The sequence below is a fragment of the Equus quagga genome, chromosome 4, assembly GCF_021613505.1.
Source record: "Equus quagga isolate Etosha38 chromosome 4, UCLA_HA_Equagga_1.0, whole genome shotgun sequence".
Lineage (NCBI taxonomy): Eukaryota > Metazoa > Chordata > Mammalia > Perissodactyla > Equidae > Equus > Equus quagga.
In genome coordinates, this window is record NC_060270.1 from 136427481 (window position 1) to 136445319 (window position 17839).

The 17839-nt window shown below is 36.4% G+C and overlaps 1 protein-coding gene across 1 annotated transcript in view; it reads right to left on the reverse strand.

Moving 5' to 3' along the window:
* Positions 1-17839, reverse strand: part of C2CD6 (C2 calcium dependent domain containing 6) — a 160932-nt gene that overhangs the window by 122509 nt on the left and 20584 nt on the right. The window contains 2 exon segments of the mRNA XM_046659433.1: positions 884-928; positions 8214-8336. Of these exon segments, the coding sequence (XP_046515389.1) occupies positions 884-928; positions 8214-8336 (168 nt within the window).

The window sequence follows — 17839 nt, forward strand, 5'->3', positions numbered from 1 at the left end:
GTGACAGCAAGTGATATTTTTACTTTACAAATCTACAAGTTAGAAAAACCAAAGCATGAATCTCCTGATTGAGAAAACAAAAAGAAAAACATACCATTTACACAAGGAACTCCTATAGAAGAATCTACAGAGTTCCTGAAATGTTAAAAACTTCTACGATAAAGTCAAGGAATATAACATGATTAAAATATAGAAAAATACAAATTTACAATTGTTAATAGGATTAAGCTGAGATAGATATATATGTATGTGTGTACATATACATACATATTTTTTTAAGTATTTACTCACACTTCTCTCCACTTCCATTTTCAGATGAAATTCTAATTTGGACAAGTGATTTCATCTCTCTGAACCCCAATTTGCTCACACGGGAAATGACCTCAAATGCCCATCATTCTGTTTTTTATGTTCCTTGTCCCTGCTTTGCCTATTGGCAGCAGAGGCCTCTTTGAATAGATGATCAATTAATCAAGACAATAACTTTTAAGTACTTAAAAGGAAAATCAAGTAAGAACTGTAAACAACTCTTTAGAAACTCAAGGAGAAACATATTTCCTCAATTCAGCAAGGGAGGACCCTGAGGCTCTGCAGAGAAGCAGCCACAGGCTTTTTTTTTTTTACTCTCTTACCCACTGATTTCTAATTTTCTTCGTCACCATTTAGCAGTAAGATAGCAGCAAAAAAAAAAAAGTGGAGATGAAGACTTTGTGAGCAAATATTGTACTTTCTATTTAATACATTTCCATTAATTTAAACAGCGACTGGTAGGGTAACAAAAAGAATAAAGACAACATCAGAGGCTACAAAGAATCTCAGAGTAAAGGTCTGTGAAACGTTAAGCGTGTGCACAAAACTGTAGAAGTTTCAATAAAGTTCTTACTGTGTTTCTATTCAACATTTGAAATTCTTGAGTAAAGCATCCTTTCTAGAAAAAAGTAATAAACAATAACATTCTTAAATATAGAATCACTCATGTAGTCACCTGTATATTATCTAACCCATTTCATAGATTTTAAAAAAAAAAACACATGTTAATTTAATAGCTAAAATACAAATATAATGAATGCTTGGAAGAAAATAAAAATTCCAGGTTGTACCAAAAATAAATGTTAATATTTACACTTATGCTTTAGACAAAAATGTTCCTGGGAGACAGAGTTGCCCTTTTTGGAAGTCTTAAGGGAACCGCCATGCCTGCAGGCCTCGAGGGGTTACTCAAACACAGGTCCTCAGGATAAGCTGCCTCCTGACAGAACAGAGAGCTTCTCTTCCTCTCTGGGGGACCCTGGGGTCTCCGTAACCAGGCAAACCTTCTGTATCCTTGGTCACTGCCTCTGGTCATCTCTGCTGTGCTATAAGTCCTCCCACCTAATCCAACTGCCCACAGTTCCCCATCTTCCCAGCATTTTCCACTGTGGCTCATGGGACCCCCATTCCATAGTCAACAAACAACCTTCCACCTGTAACTGCTCCACCAAACATCCCCCTTCCCATTGCTGAGACCTGGCCCCCCACCAACGATGCCGCCTCCCTTAACAGACTCAAGTGAAGGCCACATGCCTCAAGGGCAGGAGGTGGAGGAGCACCCTCCACACTCCCTTCTATCGCTTCCAGATCATATTACTTCATATAAACAGTTCTCCTCTTTTAAGCCTCATGCTATCTGGCACGTCTTTCAGACATTCTGGTCACTAATTCTCATTTAGTGAAAACTTTGGCATCCGGTTCACACATCCTCTGTGTCCCCAAAACATAATGATCCACAAGAACCTATTTAGCACCTGCCCTCTCAGTTCCTTGTGAGGCACTATAATGAGGGAAATAATAAGCGGTGGTATAATGCAGACATCACACAGAGTTAGCATATCATATACAGTCTTCATGTAAAATCACAAGATTTCTCAGAAAATTCATTAATAACTGAAATCAATTTCCTTAATGATCCTGTCAATCTGCTTTTTATAGCTTCTTGCTCTTGATAACTTCCCTTTCCCCAAAGTGGGGAGGGGGGAAGCATCTCACTGTTCCAAGACTTTTTTTCTTCTTCTCTTTAATAAACTGTATCTCTGCTTTTGGTCAAAGAACTCAACCTATTGATTCATCTCCCTTACATATAAGTAAGCTTTTAGTCATACTTTTAACTACTGTAAATATCTTTAAGTTATTTCTGGCAGTCCTGCTGAGATCCGCCCAACTGAGCTTTCACTGGCCAATTAAAGTATTCACCCTGAATATCCCATCCAAACCCTCAGTTTTAGGTTTGCCTTCACTCAGCTCCTCGGGCGAGTTTCAATGTGTGGCAACGAGCTATTCAGCTCCCTGTCCTGAATTTGGCTCTGCTCAGCCCAAAATAAGTTACACGGTTAAGCCTAGTTGGTAAGGGGTGGACTGTAGACTCCTCAAAGGTACAAACACAGGGAGGTATGATTCTTAGGGGGCATTACTCTAACAATCTTCCACATCTTTGAATTCTCTATTGCCTTTTTCAAATAATTTCAGTGGCTACCAATCTTTCTAACGAATTTATCACGTAGTCCTAGGTTCATCTTGTAAAGATCATATGGTCAAACGAATAAACACAAGTGGTACTATAATTCATCCCAAAATTAATAATCACCTTCCCTTTTATAATCAATACAGGAATATTATAAACTCTAATATACTTATATGCCTTAACTGGAACCTAGGCCTTAACAATTAGCTGATATTTCTGGTTTCTCCCAGAGCCTCAGAGGAACCCAAGATGTATCAAAGACAGGAAAGAGCAGGGGATTATTGATACAAGCTATAGACCAATTATTTTTTTATAAAGCTATGCAAAACCTATAGTGTGATTTGTTTAATTCAACTCAAGATCTTTGTCCTCCATAATCAGGCCAATTACATTCAGAAAGTAATTGATACTAATTGGTAATGGTAAACAATACATTTGTGTCCTCTTCATGCTACAGCCATGGGATAATTGTTGTGCAATCAGACGGCCCTCCCACGCTTCTGAACATGATCCACAGTTTGGGCCTGGTCATCAGGTCTTCCCAACTCATCTAAACACTAGATTCTACCAGTCCACATGAGGACTTCTACCCTGGCTAGCAGTTCTAGAACTAAAACAAATGATCTATAATCTATCCCTGCATGTGACCCAAATAGCAAATAATATCGCTCAGGTTTTAGAGACCAGACAGATCAGCATAAATTTGTTGACTAGAATCATCCTAGATAACAAAACTGCCCTTGATCTTTTATAGTCCAGTTGTGGTAGAGTCTGTGCAGTAGCCTATACATCTTGTTGTACCTGGGTAAACATGTCAGGAAAAGTAGAATAATCAATAATTTAAAAGGCTCGCATGAAAATATATTCAACATTACTGGCTATTTGGCAACCACAAATTGATACCACAATGAGATACCACTATACACCTACCAGAATGGCTAAAATAAAGAACAGCAACAACAGAAAATGCTAATGAGGACTCTGAGAAACTAGATCATTCATACATTTCTGGTGGGAATGTACAATGGCAAAACTCTGGAAAAATGTGGCAGTTTCTTTAACAACTATACATGCAACTACCTTACAATGCAGAAATTCATCGGAGAAATGAACACTGATGTTGATGTAAAAACCTGTACATGAATGTTTACAGTAGCTTTATTCATAACAACCAAAAACTAGAAATAACCTAGATGTCCTCCAACAGGTGAATGGTTAAACAAACTGTGGTACATTCACACCATGGAATACTACTCAACAACAAAAAAGGAATGAACTGTCAATGCATGCAACAACCTGGATTATTCTCCAGAGAACGATGCTGTGTGAAAAACCCAACTCTAAAAGGTTACATAGTATATGATTCCATTTATATAACATCCTTGAAATGAGAAAATTACAGAAACGAAGAACAGGTTAGTGGTTGCCAGTGGGTAAGGAGAGGGTAGGGGCGGGAGGGAAGTGGGTGTAGCTACAAACCGGCAACATGAGGAGTCCTTGTAGAGACAGAAATGTTCTGTATCTTGGTTGTGATACTGTGCTACAGTTTTGAAAGATGTTACCATCAGGGCCAAACTGAGTAAAGAATACATAGGCTCTCTCTGTATTATTTCTTTCAACTGCTTGTGAATCTACAATTATCTCAAAATAAAAGTTCAAAAAAAGACTACTTGGCTATTTAAGGTGGGCCAAACTCATCCACAGGACTTACTCTCCCATTAGGCCTTCTTTGACTAGGACTGGATACAAAGTGGATACAAACATTTATTATTATATTTGTGATTGTCTTATAGATCTTGTCTTCTTCTATTGTCTGATATCCAGATGTTTAAATATTATGATACAGCCATCACCCCTAGCCAACACCCAACTAATGAAACTGCATCAAAAAAAAAAGACCAAGGAGCCAGCCCTGATGGCCTAATAAAGTTCAACGCTCACTGCTTTAGTGGTCTGGGTTCATCTCCCGGTCGTGGAACCATACCACCTGTCAGTTCCTGTGCTGTGGTGGCAGCTCACACAGAAGAACCAGGACTCAGAACTAGGATATATAACCATGTACTGGGGCTTTGGGGAGGGAAAAAAATGAAGACTGGCAACAGATCTTAGCTCAGGGCGAATCTTTTCCTGCAAAAAAAAAAACCCAAAAGACCAAAGTCCTTATGGTCAGCTTTGTACTTCTGGGATCTGAGTTTTGCCTTGCAGGACATTTGGTCCTGTCCAAAACAACCATAAGATGTTTGGTCCACACCAAAAGGTCCTTGATATCTGGTCATATTTGGTCCTGTCCAAAATGTCTATGGAGACATGGGGTCCATGCCAAAAAGTCCCTGATATTTGGTCTGTCCAAAACCATTTGGCATGGACCAAATATGCTCATGGACATTTTGGACAGGACCAATGTCTGCTAATCGAGTTCTGACCAAACAGGGGTAATTGACGAATTCTAATAAGGAAAATCATGGAATCCTTAATTAAGGTAGAAGTGCCTGTAAAAGAATACTGACAGATATTACACAGAGATAGCATATCTTGAACACCCCAGAGCCAAAATCATAAGGCTTTTTGGAGAAATCCATAAATAACCAAAAGTGCTTTCCCTGATGACTCTGTTCAGTAAATAATAGTCTTTCTATCCATGATGTAGAAATTCATCATAGAGACTCACAGCAATGCATCATAACATAGAAACTTTTTGCAGGTACGCACTGGAAGATGTGTTCAAGAAAATTCACTGCAGCAATGTGCATAGCAGTAAAAAACTGAAAACAATCCAAATATCCATTAACAAGTGTAGAGACAAACTGAGGCCTACTCCCACATGGAACAGTACACAGCAGTGAAGCAGTGAGCACTAGCTAATGCAATTAAGTGTATTAATCTCAGAAGCATAATATATTTAGAAACACAAATGATACTATTTTTGTAACTGTACATTAGTGAAACTTTGAAAAGAGCAAGGGAATATTAAATACAAAGTTTAGGACAATCATCTTTTCTTGGGGGGAAGGGCAGAAGGCAGTAGACAGAATCAGGCAGCAGCGCAGGAACTTCAACTGCACTGAGTTAACATTATACCACTTCAGGAAAAATATGCAAATGTTGCAATTTTATAGGTCCTTTAAACCCCACCCCCCATCCTTTATGCACAGTTGTCATGTGCATTACATCTACATTATAAACCCCACAAGACAAGGTTTTAGTTTTAGTTTTAAATAGTCATATATATTTTAAAGAAATTAGGACAAAAAGAATAGCCTTTCCTCTGACATTGTTTTTCTGCTGTTAAGTCCATCAAGTGAATTTTCTATTTCAGATATTGTCATTTTCAGTTTTAGAATTTGCATTTGGTTCTTTTTATATTTTCATTTTTCTGCTTATAGTTCCAAAAAAGAATTGGAAGGAAATTCTGAGAAATGAAACGCTACATTAGAATTGTGGGAAGGTGGGTAATATTTTTCATTTAAAAAATTTATCCTCATAGGGGCTGGCCCCGTGGCTGAGTGGTAAAGTCCGCGCACTCCACTGCAGGAGGCCCAGTGCTTCATTGGTTCGAATCCTGGGCACAGACATGGCATTGCTCATCAAACCATGCTGAGGCAGCGCCCCACATGCCACAACTAGAAGGACCCACAACGAAGAATATACAACTATGTACCAGGGGGCTTTGGGGAGAAAAAAGGAAAAAAATTTAAAAAAACATTTATTCTCATAAAAATAAATACTGAAAAGTGTGCACATAAAACTAGAATCCAAATGTCCTAGCCCCTTCAACAAAATGTGACTAATAAATGTCACATTTTTCTGATGCCTAAATTGTCATATAGTAAAAGGAATTTTAGTCATTTCCAAGATCCCGTCCCCAAATTTCTCTGAGAATCCTCAGTATGCTGACTCGTTCATTAGTCACTATGTTCTCCTTCTTCATCTGATAACTTGCTAATAGAATGGAAATCTATCTGATTTTCCCCAGGTTCTTATTATAAAAATTTTCAAACATATAAATCAGTCAAAAGACCACAACAATAACTATCAATAAACCCTCCACTTAGATTAAACAAGTTCAAATGTTTATTTAATTTCATAACTGTTAAAACTGCTTTAACGTTTTGCCACGTTTGCTTTACCTGTATGTATACATATGTGTGTTTACTACACCTTTATAAGCTACAGCCATCATGTTTACTTCACTCCAAAATGTTAAAACTTCACCCTGCATACTGTAAAAATAAGGATATTCTTCTACATAAACACAATATCAATATCACACTTAAGAAAATTAATAATTTTAGAATTTTATCTAATATTCAGTATATACTCAAATTTTCCTAATTGTCCCAAGAATGTCTTTCGTTACTGTCTTTTTCAAACCTGTATTCAATCAAAGTTGCTGCATCTCTTTTAATCTAGAAAAGTTCCCTCCATCTTTGTTTTTTTAAAACAACCCTAATTTTCTAAACAATATAAGCTGGTATGTGCTACCTTACGTATTTATCTTATCATACCATCATGTTTGACTTTTTCCCTCTCCCCTAAACTCCTGTAAATTAAAACTGAGGTCTAGACTCGGCTTAGATGGGGTTCAATTTTTTTGGTGAGAATTCAGAGGTAACACTGTGTGCTTCATCTCGTGTCACCACAGGAAGTATAGCACGTTAAGTTGTCCACAATGACTCATGCTAAGTTCAAGTTCTTCGCTAAAGTGGTAAGCACCACATCTCTCCACTACAGAGACACATTTTCCCCTGTGCAATAACTAGTCTGTGGGCTGTTACTGTGGCACCCTGTAAATATCTCATTCCCCAATAATGTTTCACTTCATGTTTTAGTACCATTGCTAAGTCTTGACTGAACTAATCATCAGTCACTTTATAGCATCGTAAAAACGGTGAATTTGTAATTCTATCATTCTTTCTACATTTATTAACTGGCATTCTTCTGTTTAAAAATAAAAAACTTCCCTTTTTCTTCTCATGCTTTTTTTTTTTCTTTTTTGAAGATCACCAAGGATTCATGAATTTTTCTTTATTGAGAATTTGTAATGATCTTTTTGATGTTCAAATTATCCTGAAATTGGCCAATAGGAGCCCCTGCAGTCTGGCTCCTGCATCTTTGACATAACTCCATTAGTCTTTGAGGGCTTCCTCGCTTTATGTCCTAACAGATATTCCTGAAAATCACTCAGATTGTTTATACTCGTTCTCTGATCGATTAGTTCTCTTCTTCTGGGTTCAGGGCAACCATGGCTGCTAGGAAGTGAGGGGGACTCCTAGAAAAAAGAAAGCGAGAGAGAAGGAACCACAAAATCTGTGTATAAAATCTGTCCAAGCCCTGGCTGACCCTAAATGACACGTGTTCAGGCAGACTGCCAGCAGCCCAGCTAAGGAGAAAAGAACTAGACTGAAATTTGTGCTGCCAACTAAGAGAGAAAGTTTGTGGTGTGAGTCTTATTTTAAAACATTTCAGAAAACATAATAAAGCATGCTTAGTCTTTTGGGTTGTATCACTGCCCTTCCAGAAAATAATTTTTTAAAAATATTATGCTGTTACAAACCAACTCTTTTTTTCATAGCCAGAGGGAGATATTATTTCCTAAGCACATGAGTTTGAAGGCAGATAAAAAATAAAAGGAGTCCATGAGGTATAGATAAATCATAACGACAAACACCAACTGGACAATGTGATACCAAGGAGACAAAATGATTCTGATACACACCTGAATTACTTCATAAAGGTGGGCCTGAACACTCCCTAACAAGACAGGGTATTTTTCTGTATTGTCATATTGCATTAGTTCCAAGTAAATATTATTCCGCTCATCATCTTGACGTCTGGGAACCTTGATAAAAAATACAGATGAAAAGAAGCATTATATCTTCAGCCTGAATTTCAGATATAATTTCTGAACAAATATATTCATCAACCACATTATATTATGTGCATACTTAATGATTAGTTTTTATAAAGTTATTAGCCTTATAACTTTTCAATCACACAGTCACATATAACCTAAAGTCAACAAAAGTCAGGATCTTGTTAATGTCTAATGTCAATTATAGTCTTTTTGAAACACCCCTTGACTGCATTCTCTTTTCAACTCTACCCAAACGTTTAGCCTCAACACTCTACTGAAACTACATTATCAAAGGTAATCCAATATCCAATCCAAATAATCTAAGTAATCTAAGCATCCAGTATCAAAAAACATCCAACATCCTTTTCGGCTTTTGTTCTTCAACTTTTTGATAAAATGTATACCACTGTCTCAACTTGGAACTCTCTACCAATCCTGAGCTCTGTAACACAGTATCGTTATTATGTGAACTTTAAAATTCATACACTCTTTTGCTAATTAGAAAAAAATCTCATACCTCCCCATCCCAAGATTCTAGGTGCCTTTTAAAAAATATTTTTAAATTAAGATATAGTTGACATACAACACTGCATTCCTTTTAGGTGTACAACATAATGATATGATGATTGCATATATTGTGAAACGGTTATAAGTTTAGTTAACATCACTACCACACAGTTACAATTTTTTTGTGCTGAGAATTTTTAAGATATATGACTTGCAAATATTTTCTCCCATTCTGTAGGTTGTGTTTTCATTTTGTTGATGGTTTCCTTTGCTGCACAGCAGCTTTTAGCTTAAGGTAGTCCCACTTGCTTATTTTTGCTTTGTTGCCTTTGCTTTTGGTGTCAAATCCAAAAAACACTGGTAAGCCTGATGTCAAGGAATTACTGCCTATGTTTTCTTCTAGGAGTTTTATGGTTTCAAGTCTTTAATTCATTTTGAGTTTCTGCATGGTATACGATAGTAGTCCAGTTTCATTCTTCCACATGTGGCTGTCCAGTTCTCCAAACACCATTTATTGAGGAGACTCTCCTTTCCCTATTGTATATTCTTGGCTCTTTTGTCATAAATTAATTGACCATAATGCATGGGTTTAATTCTGGGCTTTCTATTCTGTTCCATTGATCTGTGTGTCTGTTTTTATGTCAATATCATACTGTATTGATTAGTACAGCTTTGTAATATAGTTTGAAATCAGAAAATGTGATGCCTCTAGCTTTTACTTTCTCAAGAATGCTTTGGCTATTCAGGGCCTTTTTTGGTTCCATACAAATTTTAGGATTGTTTTTCCATTTCTGTGAAAAATGCCATTGGAATTTTTATACAGATTGTATTCAAACTATAGATTGTTTAGAGTTGTATGGCCATTTTAACAATATTAAATTTTCCAATCCATGAACATGGAATATCTTTCCACTTATTTGTGTCTTCTTCAAATCCTTTCATCAATGTCTTACAGTTTTCAGGGTATGGGTCTTTCACCTAAATTAAATTTATTTCTAGGTATTTTATTCTTTTTGATGTGACTGTAAATGGGACCGTTTCTTAGTTTCTCTGACAGTTTGTTGTTAGTGTATGGAAACATAATTGATTTTTGTTTATCAATTTTAGTATCCTGCAACTTAATTTGTTTATTAGTTCTAACAGTTTTTTGGTGGAGTCTCTAGGGTTTTTTATATATAATATCATGTCACCTGCAAATGGAGACAAATTTTCTTCTTCCCTTCTGATTTAGATGCCTTTTATTTCTTTTTCTTTCCCAATTTCTCTGGCTAGGACTTCCAATTCTATGTTGAATAAAGTGGTGAGAATAGACATCCTTGTCTTGTTCCTGATCTTAGAGGAAAAGCTTTCAGTTTTTCACTATTGAGTACGATTTAGCCATGGGTTTTTCATATGTGGCCTTCATTATGTTGAGGGGATATATCCCCTCTATACTCACATTGTAGAGAGTTTTTATCATAAATGGATGCTGAATTTTGACAAAAGCTTTTTCTGCAACTGTTGAGATGATCATTCGATTTTTATCCTTTTTGTTAATGTGGTATCACATTGATTGAACTGCAGATGTCGAACCATCCTTGCATCCCTCGAATAAATCCCACTTGATCATGGTGTATGATCCTTTTAATGTACTGTCAAATTTGATTTGCTAATGATTTCTTCAGTATTTTTGCATCTATTTTCATTAGGAATATTGATCTGTAATTTTCTCATAGTGTCCTTGTCTGGTTTTGGTATGAGGGTAATGCTGGTCTCATAATACGAATTTGGAAGTGCACCCTCCTCTTATATTTTTTGGAAGAGTTAAGTAGGATTGGAATTAATTCTTTAAATGTTTGGTAGAATTCACCTGTGAAGCCATCTGGTCCTGAATTTTTGTTTGTTGGGAGGGTTTTAACTACTGAGCCAATATCCTTTAGGTGCATTTTTATGGTGTCATCCCCCATGGCTGAGATCATAGAGTCTGTATGGGACTTCTCAAAGTTATGTTTATGACTGTCTTCCCCTGAGAAATGAGAGAAAAGGAATGCAAGTGTCACCCTGTGTGCCAGCACAGTGGTTGAAGGGGAGAATTACCTCTTCAGCAACTGGCATCTAGATTATTAGAACCAAACTGGCTGCTAGAAAACTATAACTGTTGAATAAAATATTTAAAATATCTTCTTAAAAGCATAAAAAAGTTAATAAAGGGTAAGAAGTAATCTCTAAAGCTCTAAGCATTGACAGACACTCAAGAGGTAAATTAGACCCTGAAGTTGCATTTTGCAATCAGGCCACCTGGACCTGCAGTTTTCAAGGTCACAAAATAGAGAAGACAGAATAGAGAAGACAAGACACCGGCATGTAACTGGAGATCCTCCCCTAACACTCCTCCCACAAAGCTGAGAACTCAAAAGGGCTATGGCTTCATGAACGCAGAAACCTTTCTCCCATCCCATCCATAAAAGGCTACAAGGAAAGCTGGACTGCTGAGCAGAATGAGGGGGGAGAGTCCTTGAAAAGCTGTAAACAAAAACGTGTTCAGCAAAATTGCAGCCTAAATTCACATCTACTGAATGGCATAAAAACTTTCAAACCTGACACTTAAAATGGTTAAAGTGGCAAATTTTACATTTTGTATATTTTACCACAATACAAACAAACAAATAAACAAGATGATTTAATTAAAAAAAAATCCTTCAAGTGTGGAATACAGTTTAAGGTGGTCAAGTGGTTCCAAACCAGTAGCGGCCTTAGGTGCACCAGAAGTAAACACAAATCTTCCTTAGAGATGCTACTTTCATCCTAGACCTCAAAAAAGTTCCACAAATAATTTTCCAAAGAAAACGAGCATAGTCAAAAATAACTATGCCAACCAGGAAACAAAGCACTGTGAATGAGATCAGTAGAAAGAGACCATAAAAGTGAAAAGTAGTAGAATTTTAAAGCATTATGCTTACTATATTTCAAGAAATAAAATACAAGCTGAAAATATATTCCTGGCTTAGGAAACTATAAACGTGATTTAGCAAGCTTGAACAAAGAACTAAACAGAAGTTGTAGAAATGAAAACTAAAATAACTGAATTAAAACACTCAATGTATGGACTCAATCACACATTAGTTTCAGCTTAAAAGAATTAGTGAACTGGAATAAAGATCAAAGGAATTATCTAGAATGCAAGACAGGGAGAGAAAGTGATGGAAAATATGAAAAAAAAAAGTTAAAAGACAGGGATGATAGTGTAAGAACATGTAACATATGTCAAAGTTCCAGAAAAGAAAATAAAGGATCAAGAAAATGGGACAGTGAGGCAGTGTTGAAGAGATACTGGCTAAGAATTGTCCATGACTGATAAACATCAACAATCCAGTTTAAGTAGGCCAAAAAATCCCAACAGGATGAACAGAAGGAAATCCAAATACAGACATATCAGAGTGAAACAAAAAAAAATACATAAAAACACAGACATGCAAAGAGAAAAAGACATTTTTTTTCAGAGGTGACAGATTGATAGGCAACTTCTCTTCAACAAATATGGAAACCAGGAGGTAGTGGAATGATACTTCAGAAAACAACTGCAGACCTAGAATTCTGTACTTACCGAAAATATCATTCAAGAATGAGAATGAAATAAAGACATTTTCAAGCGAAAAAAAAGCCTGGATTTGTCACCAATTCACTCTCATGGGAAGATATTTTAAATTAATACCTCAGATGGCAGATAAGTGAACCCAGGAGGATGATCTGAGCTGTAAGAAAGGTTAAAATGCCAAATATGTAGGTAAAACTAAACAAATATAGACTAAATTAAATAAATAAAATTTATAGCTAAGATGATTTAAAAATATAGGAAAAAAAGACAATAACAACATATTAGTTGAAGGTCGCAAGTGGAATTAAAGTTTCTAAGGTCCTTGTTTTTCCCAGGAGAAGAATGATGGTATTGTTAAACATGGGATTTGATAATCATACATAAAGTAATTTCTAAAATAACCATTAAAAAAGTAGTGTATAATCTCCCAAACAAGAGGAGTAAAAATACAGCAGGATTTTTAAATGCTCAATTCCAAAGAAGGCAAAAAAGAAGAAAAAGAATCTATAGCTCAGCTGGGACAAACAGCACAAAATAATGTCACAAATTTAAACTTAAATGTATTTATAATTACATGAAACATAACAGGCTAAATAATGTAGTTAAAATACACAGATTGTCAGACTGTATTTGAAAAATCCAAATATATTCAGTTTATAAAAGATAGATCTAAAACATGATGTAATTTATATTTTCTAATATAATATTCTATTTCACCTAGATTTTCAAATTTTTAGAATTACATGTGATATTCTCTTACAGCCTTTTAAAATCATTTCCACATTTATACCTATATTCCAAATGTTATGTAGTTTTCTTGAGGAGACTTACAAGAATTGTGTCTATTGTATTAGTTTTATCAATAATCACCTCAAGTATTTAATATCTCTACTCATTTCTAAGTCATTTCTTTCTTTTCTCTGTATTAATTTCTTCTTCGTGCTTCCCTAAGGTTTTACTGTGATTTTCTAAGTTCTCAAACTCAATGCTAATTAAGTTTGCACTTTCCTGTCTCCCTTCCTTTCTCCTCTCCTCCCCCGACTTCTGCTTTCCTCCTTCGTAATACATTTTTGTATTGTTTTCCACGGTTGCTCTAGGGATTATAATATGCAACCTTAACATACCACAGAATGTCCTGAACTAAAATTATACCATATCATGCACAATAGTACAATTCCATTTACACCTCCTCATCCTTTGTGCTATTCTTATCATATATTCCACTTCTACATATGCTATAAATTCTACCATTCATCATCATTATTTTGTTTTAAATAGTCGAGAGTCTTTTGTAGAACATTTTTTACATAGTCTTTTTTACCCATATATTCACCATTACCTAAGCTCCTTCATTCCTTCCTGTGCATCTGGGCTTCTACTGGGATCATTTCTCTCCAACTTGAATCTTCCTTTGACTTTTATTTTAATGCAGATCTTCTAGATACAAATTCTCTCAGATTTTGTCTGTCATCTTTTTGAAGAATATTCTCACTGGATTTAGAAATCTAGGTTGACTTTTTTAGCTCTTGAAAGATGGCATCCCCTGGTCCCCTGATCTCCACTGTTTACGATGGGAAGTCTGCTGTTACTCTTATTGCTGTTCACCTGAATGTGTTTTCCCTCCAGCTGCCTTTAAGACTTACTCTTTATTTTTGGTTTTTAGCAGTTTATCATCTACTTAGGTGTGATCATTTTGTACTTATTCTATTTGAGGTTCAGTGAGTTTCTTGAATCTATAGATTGATGTCTTTCATCAATTTTGGAAAATGTTTAGCAGAAAAAACTCTACAATACTAATACACTGAACACTTTCTCTTCTTTCCTTCTGTGATGCAACTACACATCTGGAAATTGAGTGACATTGCCCACTGGTCTCTTCCATTTTTTGGTCTTTTTTCTCTCTGAGCTTCAATTTGAATGATTTCTATTGACTTGTCTTTCAGTTCACAGTTCCTTTCTTCTTGCTCTGTCCAGAATGCTTTTAAGCACTTCAAATGAATTCTTCATTTCAATACTGCATTTTTCAAATCCAGAATTTCCATTTGGTTCTTTTCAGAGTTTCCGTTGTCTTCAAAATTTCCATTCTGATCATTCATTTTGTCTTCCTTTTCCCCTTTGACACATGTAAGATAGTTACTATAAAGATCTTATCTGCTAATTCAAACATTTGAGTTACCTGTGTGTTGACCTCTATTATCTGTTTTTATTTCACCATGAGTAGCAATTTTTTATTGTATAATGGGCATTGTGAAGGATACATAGTAGAGACTCCGGTTTTTATATCTTTCTCTAAAAAGCATTGAGTTCTTTTCTGGAAGGCAATTAATTACTGGAAGATCATCTTGATCCTATGATAGCTTAGTCTGAGGATGGGTCAATTACAGTTTTGTCCTGGGTCCTGAGGTTTAACCCTTACTCTTAGGAGAGGGTCCTCATTCCTATGATTTGGCCTTTCTGGGATCTCAACTTAATACTGAGAATGTTCAACAAGGTCTCTCCACTTAAATGCCTCAGACTCCAACAACTCTGAATTCGTGATTTCTGAAACCTCTATTCAGCTCTCAGCATTCTAGCATCTGTTCTCTGTAATTTCTCCTAGAATAAACTCACCTCGCACATGCACACCTTAAGATCCAGCCAAGAACCTAAGTGAATACCTATACAGATTTCTGGGGATCCTTATCTGCTGCTCCCTCCTCTCTAGGACCCTGCCTTACAAATTCCAGCCACATTAGCAGCCCAAAACTCTCTTCTGTTTCCTGTGCTTCCTCCACCAAGCAAGACTGCCATTCCTTGCTTAGGTTCTACTTCCCTATGCCAGATTCACTGCCAGACAGAAAGCTGTTCTAAGTGTAGAGCTCACCTCTTGTGCTTCCCTTAAGGACTACAGCACTCCAATCTCCATTGTAAAATACCAGAAAATAGTTCCTTCATATACATTATTCAGTTTTATAGTTGTTTAGACCAGAAGAGTAAATCCAATACCAGCTATTCCAGCATGGCTAGACCAGAAATCCACTACTATTCATTTTTCAATATGGGTTTTAACATCACTTACTCAACAGCTTTCCAGGACAATTAAACTAGATTAAATCCACTTACTATTCCTTTTTATTTTTTGGTTTGTATGTTTTTGTTTTATTTTTAACCTAGACTTATCTTGTAAGTTTCAGCAAACTAAAGTCTTAAAGTATACACAGTATAATTGTATTTTATCTTAGTTACATAATATGTAGTTTAAAAGTCAAACAGTTCTACAATGGTTAAAACAAAGAAACAACTTTTTTTCTCCCACCTGTATTAACCTTTTTCCTGTATTTTATGATGTTTTGACATCTTAAAAAGCTTGCTGGCCAGGGGCTGGCCCCGTGGCTGAGTGGTTAAGTTTGCGCGCTCCGCTGCAGGCGGCCCAGTGTTTCGTCAGTTCGAATCCTGGGCGCGGACATGGCACTGCTCGTCAGACCACGCTGAGGCAGCGTCCCACATGCCACAACTAGAAGGACCCACAACGAAGAATACACAACTATGTACCGGGGGGCTTTGGGGAGAAAAATAAAATCTTTAAAAAAAAAAAAAAAAAAAGCTTGCTGGCCAGAGAGAGACTTCCTCTCCCCAGCTGAGCCAATTCTTAGAGATAGAAAAGGGCTTGGGTGGATGGAAGCACATCCTTCATATGCAAACTAACCAATCCCAAATCTATAGCCCTAACCACCCCTTTATCTAACTTTCATATGGAGTCAATATTTTCCTGCCCTAAATCAACCCAGGGCCAGGCACCAGGCAACCACAGTCTAGCCCTACAGCCCAAAGCCTACAGGATTATTCAGACTAGCCAGTTCTCAACTGGCAGCTCTGCCCTGCACTGCTTTTCCAGGAAACCCAAGGAAAGGATCTGGCCTCGGCTCTTTCTTCACTTCTGTCTTCTGCCTCGTGACCATGCTGGTACTTCCCCAGATGCCCTGTGTGGTGTCGTGTGTCCCTTTTTCTCAGGAAATACGAGTAATAAATTCTCCTTTCAATGGCATTAGCTTCTCCACGTCATCACTCAGTCATACCTCTATAATACCCACCTCCTAATTTCCACTCCTCAGAAGCCACCTTTCAACCTTTTTCAGGGATCTCTCTGTTTTTTGCCATGAAATCATGTTTCTAAGTAACATGTTTATATTATTATTGATTTTTTAGTTTTCAATAATATCTATTGACTGCTTATTGTGAAAGAAAAATATTAGCTCTCAACACTCTCGCCGCAAAATTTTCACACTTCTCTTCCCCTCATTCTTCCAATATGGTATATATCATACATTTTTGTTAGACCAATACTTAGTGTTTACATTATGTATATGTAACTATTTCTCAGAGTTCAACAGTATAGTTACAATGATTATCTTTCCTTTCCTATATCACTTTTTAATTTTCCTGGAGGTACAATTTTTTATGTAATTATTACTAAGTCATTCTCTAATTTTCCATTAGAGTTCCATTAAAACCTTCCTCTTAATGTGCTAAAACTAATAATTTCTATTAAAATAAATATTGCAAAAAGATTTTGATTATGCAAATGAAAATAAGTACCTTATTAATTTATATTATTTTCCAGCATTAATTTCAAATTATATTTAAATGGACAGATATCCACAAAATTCTTGAAAACCTAGCAATGAAACTTGAGAAAACTATTTGCAGAGTAACAGAAATAGTAATGGACTGCCTTTAGCAAAACCGTGCCTTTTTTTTTTTTTAAACTTGTGCTTAGGGGCCGGCCCAGCGGGGCAGTGCTTAAGTTCGCACGTTCTGCTTCTCAGCAGCCTGGGATTCGCCGGTTTGGACCCCGGGTGCAGACATGGCACCACTTGGCACGCCATGCTGTGGTAGGCGTCCCACGTATAAAGGAGAGGAAGATGGGCACGGATGTGAGCTCAGGGCCAGTCTTCCTCAGCAAAAAGAGGAGGACTGGCAGTAGTTAGCTCAGGGCTAAACTTCCTCAAAAAAAAAAAAAAAAACAACCCTATGCTTAAAGAACAATCTTCAATATTCAACACGTAAGCAAAATGAAGTTTGTAAAAAAAAAAAATGGAGCATAAAGGAAATGTTTTAGGATTTCACTGAAATTCAAGCACTGTAATAAACTACTAGAAACCACCTGGACTAATCACTGAATCCTACAGCTATATGAAATAGTGTTGCTCATTTTAAAGAAAACTCCGAGATACATTTAAGATTCTAAGAAGCTTAACTGTAAACAGAAGCAAACTCTTAGCACAGCAAGCTCTAGTGTGAGAGGCAGTTTGATGAAATGTAGTCTGAAGCTAGCCTGCCGATATTCCCAGTTCCACCACTTAGTAATTCTATGACCTTAAGAAAGTTCTTTAAACCTTACAGCATCTGTTTCTTCATCTGGAAGATA